The sequence below is a fragment of the Vigna umbellata genome, chromosome 4 (genome assembly GCF_029865625.1).
Source record: "Vigna umbellata cultivar VRB3 chromosome 4, Vumbellata_1.0, whole genome shotgun sequence".
NCBI lineage: Eukaryota > Viridiplantae > Streptophyta > Magnoliopsida > Fabales > Fabaceae > Vigna > Vigna umbellata.
In genome coordinates this window covers 30289774-30303168 of record NC_142168.1, presented here as the reverse complement: position 1 = coordinate 30303168, position 13395 = coordinate 30289774, and the positions used below count along the sequence as shown (strand labels likewise).

The 13395-nt window shown below is 28.2% G+C and overlaps 1 protein-coding gene and 1 non-coding gene across 2 annotated transcripts; both read right to left on the bottom strand.

The window, feature by feature from the left end:
* Positions 1-671: 671 nt before the first annotated feature.
* TRNAK-CUU (transfer RNA lysine (anticodon CUU)) lies at positions 672-744 on the bottom strand. The gene has a single exon. It is a non-coding gene; the product is annotated as a tRNA-Lys (tRNA).
* Positions 745-5142: 4398 nt separating this feature from the next.
* Positions 5143-8512, bottom strand: LOC148199827 (uncharacterized). Its single transcript, XM_088111290.1, has 3 exons — positions 6270-8512; positions 5787-6189; positions 5143-5708 (listed from the first exon to the last, which is right to left on the bottom strand). The coding sequence occupies exons 1-3, from the start codon at positions 7715-7717 to the stop codon at positions 5334-5336; spliced, it is 2226 nt and encodes a 741-aa protein (XP_087967416.1). The 5' UTR covers positions 7718-8512; the 3' UTR covers positions 5143-5333.
* Between the last annotated feature and the right edge of the window lie 4883 nt (positions 8513-13395).

The window sequence follows — 13395 nt, the reverse complement described above, 5'->3', positions numbered from 1 at the left end:
TAATCTAGATTTCTTTCTTTTACTCTTTTGAACAGACACTCCTCTCACTTGATAAGTATCCCTTGATTGCAATAGGCTGAGGTGTTTGATGTTTGCCACGGTTTTGTTTTGTTTTGGTGGACCACCATAATAGGAACTTGTGAAGTTGTTTTCAAGGGACAACATTCGGAAGTAGTGTTCAGTTATATGTTTCACGGGCAATTTGTGGTTATGGAAAGTCAACTTCAACACCAGAACACACTCATATTCTCTGTTGTCTGCACTGTGTAGTGAGGTTTTGCTACCGATATTATTCCAAAAAGTGGAAATTGACTTTCGAATTATACAACGGAGAAGCCAAAAATGACTTACGAACTATGTAATCCAAAAATAAAAAATAACTTTTTAATTATGCCTGGAGGTTTTTTTTTTCTCTTAACTCTGTGAAACTTTCAAAAGTAATTTTTTATTTCAATTGTACAATTCAAAAGTTCCTTTTAATTTTAAGAAAATAAAAAGTTCCAAATTACACAAACCAAGAAAAACTGGGAAATTTTATATTAATGAGATGAAGGAAAAAATTGCTTAAATTGATGTACAGTTGGACCAAACATATAGTAATTGGGCCATTAGAACAAAACCAAGCGACAGCCCATTGGGCCAAAAACGTAAACAAAGGAAAATACCAAAAACGCCCACCGTGGGGCTCGAACCCACGACCACAAGGTTAAGAGCCTTGCGCTCTACCAACTGAGCTAGACGGGCTTTCAGAATTTTATATTACAATATTTAATATGTACTTATTTTTTGTTTTCTTTTTTTTTTCACTTTTTTCTTCCATTGTGAACGTTACCTACAGGTTGGGGACCTCACCCTTGAGGATAAGGGTGACCCCAATAAAAGCAGAAACTTTTTGTAAGGATCAGTTTGGCAGTCACTCTTGACTCAAGTCTTTGACTATATTAATATTAATCAGAGTACAAAGTTGAAGCCATTCATTTTCTTTTTGGAGCTTTTCGAGTCTTCATAATGAGATATTTTTGCATATATTTAACATAATAATTCATATTTTTTTTAGGGTTAAATATGTTTTTAGTCCTTAAACTATTGACTGTTTCTGGTTTTCGTCCCTCTTCCAAAGTAAGGTACAATTTGGTCCTCATTCTTTAGAAAAACGTTCGTTTTAGTCTTCAAAATTTTGTTTTTAGTCCTCGTTTTAGTCCTCAAAACGATCGTTTTTTCGACTAAAACGAACGTTTTTTAAAGATTGAGGACTAAATTGTACCTTACTTTGGAAGAGGGACGAAAACAAGAAATGGTCAATAGTTTAGGGACTAAAAACATATTTAACCCTTTTGTTTATTATAACATGTTGTTTTACGTCTTGAATTTTTACTTAAAAATTCATTTCCACTGGACTTTTATTTTAGGTATAAATGGATTTTTATCAAAATCTAATAAGAATATTATAAAAGTAATACATCTCTTTTACGTATATTTAACATAATTTCATTTAAATCGAGATGACTGGAGTTAAAACATATATTATCTAATTGATCAAACTGAACAAATAAATGAACTAAAAACTGTTGATGGTCAACAAATCATTACTATAGGCAAACTATCGTGCACGTCAAATTTTAAAAATATGTATTTTTCTTTTTAGTAATAATTTTTTGAACATTTATCTCACTTTTCTTTATAGATATACTAAATACTAAAAGTAAATTAAAAAGTATTTTTGAAAGTAAATAATAAAAAGCCTTTGGGGCTACAAGAAAAATAAATCATATTGAATAATCATGATTTAAGAGAATCGTTAATTTTAAAATTATATTTTTTTGTAAATGACTAAAATAACATTGTTTGGAATTTTAGGTAAAATAGAACATGAAATAATCTTTTGAAAAAGTATATTTAACACTTCTTCTTTTTTATTAAATATAAGTTTAATTTCTTATATATATATTGATTCTGAACTAATTAGTTATCTTTTCATGAGCATATTCTAATATTACAACATCATCATGCATAAAATAAGTAAATTGAAATATAATAAGTGTCATGCTTACATAGTTTAGTATATATTTATTTTAAACGTATATATCTATTATCTTCATGTGATATTTTTCTAAGAAGCTATGATCTTGGACCATACAAATCAATTATTAAATTAATTTGGATTGATATAACTTTTTCTAAAACATGAAGCCATTGGTTTTGGATTGTATTGTTTGATGAAGATAGTGCAAAGAAAGGATAGAATTTTGTGGATGCCTAATTGGGCCAAATGTATCATTGATGCTATCAACAAGGATTGAAGTATCTAAGTTGAAGAAAAGTTATAGTTTGATGATGAGAAAGAGTGGATCTTATTGAAGTTGTTGACCATAGTAAATAAGTTGTGTTGAAAATGATAGTCACAAAAAGAGACATTAAGATGGATTTTCTTTTGCTCTATTTTCCAAAACCTTGTGGGAATGTGGGCTCTATGAGTCACATCTACATCATCAAGTTGGAATTAGGGTTACATATTCACATTACACGACAAGTGCCAATGAGATGAAAAATATATTAAAAATAAAAAGGATAAGAAATAGTATGGGTTTTCTTATTGTTGGAGGTGACTTTTTCTATGCATGAGAAAAAACTGTATTAATATTGTAGTTCAATATTTGGAATGATAGAATTCTTCTATAAAAGTATGTACATTTACCATCTTATAGAAATGTACATTTATTATATATATATATATATATATATATATATATATATATATATATATATATATATATATATATATATATATATATCAATTCGAGGTATTTTAAATTTTATTATAAAGAATGAAATGACAAAAATATATGCATTCACAAGTATTTGTAGATAAAATTTACGGTGAATAATTAATATTTATGAATATTTATTATTTGTGATTAACAAGTAGAACGTATTTTAATATTTTTATAAATGGATTGACTATGACTATCATACGAGTATTATAAAAAAATTAAAATTAAAATTAAAATTTAATTTATATTTTATTAAGTTAAATTTAATTAAAATTAAAATTTAATTTATATTTTATTAAATTTAATTTAATTAAAATTAAAATTTAATTTATATTATATTGTATATATTTTTTATAATTTTATTTATATTTTATTATGAAAATTTATAATTTATTTTTAAAATATTTTTGGATATTTATGAATATTCACGTATTTTTAAAGAGTATTCAATAAATAACAGGAAATAAGTGAAATTTTTTATTGTATACCAGTAACGAATAGATACTTTCTATACTTATTATTATCCTACAATTGATTTAATTATTTAAAATAAGTTTATTTTTTAATATACGAAAAACATTAACTAAACACTATCAATATAAAAATAAATTAATTGTGTTGTCTTATATATGCTAATTATTGACATTTATAGTAAGTCTTAAATATAATAGTAAGTTTTACTTCATTTACAGTTTTAAAAAATAGTTTACCTTGTGAAATGTTATTTAAGATAATAGTTTTCACATAAATTTAAACAAATTGAAACATGTGAATTTAAACAACTCGTTGTTTTGTATTTTATTCTATTAATTGCTTGAATTAAAATAAAATAAAATAACTGAAAAATAGTCTATTAACTTTTGATTGTGATTTTCTATTTGTTTTGTTTTATAACCCAAATTGTGAAACATGTTGAAATATTTTCGTATTTATGTGTTTTGTTTTTTTAATGGATCAAATCCATTTCCTTTTTTCTATTTTCGTAAACCAAATTCTATCTTAATTGAGTATTGAAATAAAAAACGTCACATTATTATGTCATGTAACAAATTAATTCTCTCCTTATTCTTTATTTCCTTCCAATGATTAACTCATTACACTGACGAAACATGATTTATAAGTATATAAAATATTATATTAAAAGATAAAATCATGCACTAGCACATACCAACTCAACACATCTTTTAAAACTGTCTATGCTTATTTATATCAAGATGTGTAAGCATTTTTTTATATTATTAAACATGGTTAATTAAGTATAGCATTTGATTGTGTATAATAAACACAATGAATGAACAAATGCGTATAAAATAAATATTTATATTATTATTTCGATTTTAAATCTGTCAAATAATATTATTACAGTGAATTATTATTAGTAATTCACTTAGTCAAAGTCATTATGAGTATCAGTTTTATAATTTAAAATTCGTGAGATAATATTGTTAAGATTAATTATTATATATTTAAAATATTATCTATTTTAAAGTGTTGAATTTTTTACAGTTTTATAATTGAAAAATGTCTAGATTGATAATAAAGGAAAAGATATTTAAATTATGTTTAATATTAATTCTTAATTAAATTTAAGACTATTAAACAAGTATAAAAATAATTTGATATTTTAATTTAACAAAAGCTACTTTCTCTTCCTTTCCGTTCAAAGAGGGGCAAACAATTAAAAACGTGGGTTCCATATACTTTTATTGGTTTCCTTTTTGTCGTGACACATTATGAAAAAGCTATTTAAAAATTATTCACTATTTGAAGATTAAAAATAAAGAGGAATTAAAGTAATATAAAGTTATTTTTAGACAATCTCTTTCTTTTATAGGGACTTTTCTAACATTTGAACAAGTGATAGGAGTATTATTTTTAAAATAATAATGATTTTTGGTTGAAATTATTCAATAATTGGTAAGTCCTATGTTTTCTTATTATTTTTAGTAAATTTGAAATGATAGAAAAATGTAAAAGTTTTTGCACGGAGTGAGTGGAGGGAGAAGCCGATCACCGACATTTAACGGCTATAATAGCTGTATGTGACGAATTTGCCCATCAATTATTACAAAGCGACAAACCTCTGTGACTGTTTCTTTGTCCCAAAATATATATATGGTCCATGCATGGTACTCCTCCCCTTGCAAAGATAATATATTTCAATTCTCATTTTTTTTTAATTCACTTTTTTTTTTCTTAAAATGAATTTAAATTGAGTTAAAAAAATTACTCTTTAAAGAAATAAATGTGTTTTAAGTTATTAAGCTTATTGTAATTAGTTTTGATACATTTTAATTAAAAAAAATTATAACCACTTTATAATAAGCAAGGTTGTCAAACTCGAGAGTTTACGTAAACTCGTGAGAGTCCAGTAAACTCGACTCGTAAACTCGACTCGTAAACTCGTAAGAGTTTACTTTGTATGAAAAAAATATAAATAACATTCTAATTCAAATAAGATAACAAAATTATATAAATTGAAATACATAAGTTCATAGAAATATTGTTCATAACATAAAGATATAATGTAAAATATAAATTGAAATGTCAAAGTCTCTATGCCTAATCCTCTAATCCTCTAATAATGGCATCATCATCTCCATCATCATCATCATCATCTAACTCTTCCTCTGATGAATGTTGTGCATCTTCATTGTTCTCAAATGTTATGTTATCAAGATCAAGAGCATCTAAAATAGGATCTGTTGTTGCTCCATCTAAGTGAACATTTTCACTATCATTTTCACCTTCAACTTGATCAATCTCAACAACATCATCTGTCTCTTCAGCTATCCATTCATCATCTGATTCTATGTCATCAAATGGAAGAGCTATAGTTTTTCGAATCTGTCTACTTTTCAGCTTGGAGTTATACATCACATAAACTAAATCATTCATCTTTTTTTGATGTAAACGATTCCTTCTCTTTGTATGAACCTAAAATGAAAGATAATATTTTTAGTGAAGATATAAACATAATAAAGGAATTTATAAATTAAAAATAATTTAAATTACCATTTCAAATGAACTCCAATTACGCTCACATCCAGAAGAACTACAAGTCAAGCTTAAAATTCGAATAGCAAATCTCTTCAACTCTGGAGTTCCATCACCAAACATGTCCCACCATTCCCCAGGATTTAACTCTTTCCTACACTCTTTTGCATCTTCCATTCCAAACAGGCCTCTAGCATTATGAAATTCAACAATTTGTAAATTAATTTTTCTTCTTTCTGCCATATCTGGTATCATTCTTCTCATGCAAAAATACAATCCTTCTTTCACCTCTCCACCATCATCAGATCTAAAGTTAGGTTCATAGTGCAAATGAGGGTTTAGAAAATAGGCAGCTGCATGCAAAGGCCTATGAAGTTGATTATCCCATCGAGCATCAATTATTCTCCAAACCTCTTCATAACTACATCAATCATGCTATATCAGAAATAATCTAACACATAAGTAATTAAACATTGAATGAGTAAAAGTTTGAAAATTTACCTCTTTTTGATATTGTTAAAGTTAGACCTAATCTTCTCTTTTGCACAGTCCATCTCTTCATAAATGAAACCCATTGCAGGTTTTACATCTGAGTCCACTAATCTTAAGACAACCATGAGAGGGGCAGCAGCTTTCAAGCATATGGAGACATTCTTCCAAAATCGGCTATCTAATACTACATGTGCTACTTTTCTCCCCTCTTGTGAAGTTCCAAACTTGCTTGTCTTCCATTCCTCAGAGCTGAACATGGTCAACAACGATGCCTTCAATTCATGAAGACAAGCAAGAGTTAAATAAGCCGTGGCAAATCTAGTCACACCCGGTCTTATAAGGTCTCTACCTTTAGTAAACTTTTTCAATAAGGAAATCAACATTGATCTCCCATAAATGTAAGTTGTAATTTTTCTTCCCTTCTTAATGGTCAATTCATGGACCTTCAAATTTTTTTCAAAATCTTCGAATATCAAATCAATGCAATGTGCTGCACATGGAGTCCAATACAATTTTTCCCTCTTTTGCATCAACAACTCTCCGGCTGCCTTGAAATTTGCAGCATTATCAGTGACAACTTGAACAACATTTTCTTCTCCAACAAACTCGACAACATCATCCAACATTTTGAAAACTTTATCAGCTGTTTTTGAAATGTCTGAAGTGTCAAGTGAATAAAGAAAAACCGTCCCTCTAGGACTATTCACCAAGAAGTTGCAAATAGAACGTCTTTTTCTATCCGTCCAACCATCAGACATAATTGTACATCCAGTTTTCTTCCACTCCTCCTTATATTCCTCAAGATTTGCATCTGTTTTCTTCACAGCTTGTTTCAAGAGCTTCTCTCTAATATCATGATAAGATGGTGGTTTGTATCCAACTCCATACTTACCAATCATTTCACACATCTTTGCAAATGCTGGATTTCTAATTACATTGAAAGGAATGGCACTGGTGTAAAAGAATTCAGCTACTTGAGCATCAACTTCTTCTTTGTATCCTTTTTTCATCATTTGATTTATAGTTGCTTGAACTCCCCCCTTACTAGTAGTAGCAACTTTTTCTTTTCCTTTAAAACCGAATACCTTGTGTCCTCCTTCAAAATTTTCACTTTCTTCCTCGTCTTCACCGATATTTATCTTTCTTTTCTTTAATGAAGCATTCTTAGCTTCTGCAACTACTTTTATCATCAAATTTTTTATTTCATCCGGAACAGAAGCACAAGGCTCAGAATCTTCTCTAGTTCCAGCAAGATGATGCTTAAATCTAAATATGCCTCCACTTACAATCTTTGAGCAATAGTTGCATTTCACTTTTCTTCCATTACCATTAACATCAAATCCATATTTCCATCCAATATCAGATCGGTTTCCTGGAGCATTTTTACTTCTACTTTTACTAACTGATGAAGATACACTTGGATTAACTTCTCCTGAATTTGATGCGTTTCCCGACATAGTGAGGTAAGCTTTTTCACTACAAATATTAAAAATAAAATGTGCAAAAGTTTAAAAATGGAATAAAAACTTGCGTGCAGTGCAGTGCCGTCTCCCCTCTAATGATGTTGTAAAGTGGTGCAGTGAAATGTCCAGTATATTTCTCCCCTCTAATGTACTAAAAGAATAAAAAATTCATTTCCTAATCCTAATATAATTGAAAAACGTAACTCACGGGTTATAATTTTTCAATGATAAAACGTCACCCACCCACCACCAGCGGCTGGAAGAAGAAGAGCGTACCTGCGACGCGAGGAAGGCGGTGAGGATGGCGGCGAGGATGGCGGCGAGGATGGCGACCACGCACGGCGACCACGATCTGCGACGACGCACGGCGACCACGATCTGCGACGACGCACGGCGACCACGATCTGCGACGACGCACGGCGACCACGATCTGCGACGACGACCACGATCTGCAACCGGACCAAGCGCGATCCCGAGCGGAGCACCACGAGCGACGAAGATCAGTGGTGGAGTGAAAACCAGGCGGACGACAGGGACGAAACGCTAAACAGTGGTGGAGTGAAAATCAGGTTTTAAACCCTAACCAAAACGACCATGCTTTTCTTCGTTTCTGGCTTTTTTCGAACTCGTGGAATCGCTGTGCAATCGCGATTCCGAACGATTCCACCGAGTCCATGTCCGATTCTACCGAGTTCAGTCCAAAAACGAGTTTGGTACCGAGTTAACTCGGCAACCATGGCTGAAAACGTAAACTCGGACGAGTTAACGAGTTAACTCGCGAGTTTGATAACCTTGATAATAAGTGACATATAATTGTAAATATAATAAAAACATCGTCACTACTAAATTCAGCATAAAAAATTGATATAATAACAATTTTATAATAAAATAAAATAAAAATTATGTCAGTTATAATAAAACTGACAAAAAATAACGATAAAAATTTAGAAAAAATTGAGTATAGAAAGCGAGTATGTATATTATTTAAAATTTAGAAATATACTATATCAGTTTACTATAACCGACATACAATTTTTTATTTTCTTGGTCTTCCTTCTCCTAATCACATTTCACTTCAATGTGATGTTAGCACTCTTTCCTCCTTGTAGTGCTTTTTTCTCTCACACTAACTCTCGTTTTCTCCCTCCCATTGGTGGCTCCCATCTTCTCCCTTTCATTGCACTTGGTTGTTATCATTTTCTCTCTTTTATCGGTGGTCGCTTCGTTCTTGTAAAGGTCGATTTACCTAGTGTTACTCTCGCTTTGGTCAATCTTGAACACTAATTTGTTATTGAGTTTGTTATTGGTATTTATCGAGACAATATCACACTGTGTTTATTATATTTGTTATATCGGTGTCAAAGTCTCAAACCTCTTTAGTGATAGAGTGCTCATGCAACGATACTAGTATTTGGGAGAAGACATGGTCGATGAGAACACAAACCTCACGGATGTGAATAAAGAAGCAGAGGAAGCAAAGCAAGGAGTGAATGACAATGACTGTAAGCATGAGGCAAAGGCAAAGTGTGTTGTCTATAGTGGAATTAGGGTTTCATTGAAGAATTTGATAATGGAATTAAAGTGAGCCTATGCCAGTTGTAGCATAACTGACATAGAAAAATGAAAACTTATTATATCGGCTGTATCTATGACGGTTCCATAAGTAACATAAATATTATTTTCTAACCGACACAAAAAGTCTTCGACGCTTTAGTCAAACACTAAAAATAAATACATATATTTTTTTTAACCCAACAATGTTAAGGATGTGTTATTTCAAGGGATTTGCAATTTGCAAGAGACTGAGAGCAAGTTATTTGGTTGTTTACTTCCAATGTTGGGTAGATTTGTGAACATAAATTTGAAGGAGAAATGTTGAATTTCATCCTTACATGGATGAAGAGATTAGAGGATAAAAACAGTTCAACATTGATATTTTACACAAATGTCCTTGACTTTTATTTGAATTTTTTTATCAATATAACAATAATAATAACTATTATTATTATAATATTAATAATAACTACGTTTTCTTTTATCTTAATGCTAATTATATGGATAAAATTGTAATTTGACAATTTTATCTATTAAAACAATTTTTATTTATCACATCTATTAAATCATTTACAAAGTTTGATAAACTTTACTTTTAAACCTCTTTACTTTCATCTCTCAATCTTTTAAATAAACAACCTCACTTTCCTCTTTCTATCTCCTCAAATCCATCCATCATTATCCCTCAAATTCACATAATGTTATGTATAAATAAGTTTAGTTAATTCAATTTGATTTGTATTTCAACACATATATAAACAAGTTGTTTAACCCTCTTAATCCATTAATATGTGATGAGTAAAACCAACTATCCTCTTGTAATCAAATTAAGTTTATTCATTTTTACACTATAAGAAAATCATCAAGGGTTTTAAATAAAATTGAGAATAAAATGTGTGTTATTTTTTTAAATAGGTTTGAAGGTGATAGAGAGTATATTTAGAAGTAAAGTTTGTGAAAATTTGTGAAAAATTTGACTGTGATAGATTAAAATAATGTTTTAATAGATAAAAGAAACTATTACCAAATTGTCCTTGATATTATAAGTAATATAAAATTATTTTTGGATTAGTTGGAATTTTAAAAAATGTTAACGAAATAGTTTTGAAAAAAAAATTATTCTAATAGAAAAAAGTACAATTTATTTGGTATAAGAAAGTTAAATATTTGTAATTAAAAAAAATTGAATCTTTACATTGTTTACTTGCCCACAAGCCCAAATATATGTTTAGGCATTCATGCATAGTAAAAAAAGGAAATACAATGTACAATTGAAGAAAAGTTATAGAACATTTAAGTAAGAACTACTTAATATTTAATGTTTATAATTAATAATTCTTCACAAATATGTTTTCTACACTAAGGATTTCTCTACACTTGTATCCCACGAATGATCACTCTCATATACACATTGATTAGTGGAAACGAACACGCATGATTCCATTTTTATATCTGTAACAAAACATAAATAACAACTCGTTTTAGAGACAAAATCAATTAGTCATTATACTAACTATTATATATGCCAACTTTATAAAATAAAATTTTAGATATCTAAATTAGAAATAATTATAATTTATTTGTGAATTGCAATCTAATTGATGACTAATATTAAGTGTCAATATGATGCATGAACACGATGCATGTATTTTATACATTTATTTTACAAATAATAAAAAATATATGTTATATACATATTAAAATAGTATCAAAATTAATCAATGATTAATTATTTGAATCTCTAAAATAAATGGAAGACTACTTAATAATTTTAGTATTTACTCAGCTCTTAATAGCTGACTCACTTTTTAATCCATTCTAAAATATCTCACAATCTTACTGATTCACTTTTTAATCCGTTCAAAAATATTTCACAATCTCGTACAAGTATTTTTTTTAATACAATTATTTTATAAAGATTTATATTTTTGATAATTATAAAACGTTATTTTCTATAAAATCCGCATTTTAAATTTGCGATCTGATCGTTACTACTGTATTAATAATATTAATACAACGATAAATAGTAAAATTTACAAACATGAAAAAGAGTTTTACCGTATTTTCTAATCACAGACAAAAATATGCTTTAATTTTATTGAAATCTTAAATTATTATATTAAAATTATGCTAAAATCATTTTTATTAAATAAAAGTATAAAACCTTTTATATTGATAATATACAATCATTAAACTACAGCAAAATCAATGAATGCGTTTTATAACACGAGCATGTGGTAGGTATGATAATGAACTTCGTGTAAAAGAATTTTCAGTGATTCGAATCTCAATCAATACATGTACATTAATTCCAACCTTATATCTTATAATGTTTCTTTCACTTTACTTCTTCTATTATTTCAATATTTATTTATGATATATCAATAATCTATTTGCAAACCATTATTTTATGGGTTATGTGATTGGATTGTAGGGTTGACACAATATGGCACTCTCATTAATTTTTTCACGTTTAAGTAAATTTTCAAGAAATCAAATTTTAGATATTTAATCTACGGCGTTTTGATATGAAAATGTAGGTTATATTTAAAAAAAACCACCCTACTAAAAAATATATAATTTTTTTAAATAATTATGTGTTAATATTAATATTATCTTGACTTAGTGATGATGATGTTTGAGTAACGTGATATTATATTTATACTGTCGAAAAAAATACTCATTGTGTTGCTGTGAGAATTTCGAAGAACTCCACAACTTAGATAAATAAATATGGATAATTTTAGTTTTTTGATGCAATGGGGACAAAAGATATTCTTAAAAATTCTTTCATGTGCTTCTGAGGTATCAAATCCATCATGATTCTGTCTTTTAGGTATATTTTTCTTATTGATCCTGTTTTACTTTCTGTTTTTTTTTTTATTTTCTCATATATATATATATATATATATATATAATATATATATATTATATATATTAGTAAGTTTCACCGGTAAAAAATCGCTTACAACGTTAAGTATTTTGGATTTTTAACGACTAATTCGTTACCGACGTCATATCAGAAAATATTAAATTGACATTGAATTTTTTAAATTCGACGTCAAATTAACGTTGAATTTGTTGAATTTTGTAAATATACGACGTCGAATTTTATTAATATACGACGTTAATCAATTGAAAAACAGAAAAACAACAAAATTTAGTTTTTGGTATTTTATAAAGCAAGAACTATGAACATAGTATCAACAACAAACAAGTTCAACCAAACAACAAAAACAAGTTCAACAATAAGTTCTTCAAAACGAAACTAACCTTCAAAAGGTGAGTTTGTCGGAATGCGCCATCTAAAAACAAAAGCACGAAAATAATCGGTCAAAACAAACGAAAATAAAAAATAAAATGCATTTGTATCAAATGAAAGAAATATTACATGTGATGGTCGTCAAACTTCGTTTGAGAAAAGTTTGAAAAGAGGAGAGAGTCTCGCGCACTAAGATAAAGTGAATGAATTTTCAATCTCCCACTCAAATTTTTATTGAATTCACAAATCTTTTGACGTCTAACGTTGGGACATTCGATGTTTTATATCTTTTTACGTCGAATTATAATTCTAAACGATATTTAATAATTACATTTATTTACAAAAATGTCACCGATCACTTTTAACGTTGACTATTGAGTGTTTAGACATTAAACGTGTTACGTTTTATATATTATAATAGGTTTATATTTATTATTATGCACATGACTTTTTGACTGATTCATAAATTATTAAATTTTATCAAAAAGTAAAATAAGAATATAAAATCCGAATAGGAAAATCAATACAATCATTATTTTGAAAAACTATATAAAAAACCTACATTAAAAAAATGTAGGAATATGCTATGGACACCAATCCTAAATAAATTGAAACAATAAATTCAAATACAAAAAATATAGAAAGGCATATCCTATCTTCGTATATATTCCAAAAATATATAGAAAGACATCTTCTATCTTCATAAATATTCAAAAAATATAAGACTGAAATATTATATTACTCAGTAATATCTTCAAATGGAAACTTCTTGAAGAAATTTTAAGCGAATTCCATAACTATTTTGGAAAGATTCTTGGAAAATAGAGAACTTAATTATAAATTATTAAAACTTGAG

Excerpts from the sequence above, each read along its gene's own strand:
- LOC148199827 (XM_088111290.1), bottom strand. The coding sequence starts at position 7,717 with ATGTCGGGAAACGCATCAAATTCAGGAGAAGTTAATCCAAGTGTATCT. Across the intron at positions 6,190-6,269 it reads TTTAACAATATCAAAAAGAG|TTATGAAGAGGTTTGGAGAA; the intron begins GTAAATTTTCAA and ends TGATTGATGTAG. Across the intron at positions 5,709-5,786 it reads ATTGGAGTTCATTTGAAATG|GTTCATACAAAGAGAAGGAA; the intron begins GTAATTTAAATT and ends CTTTCATTTTAG.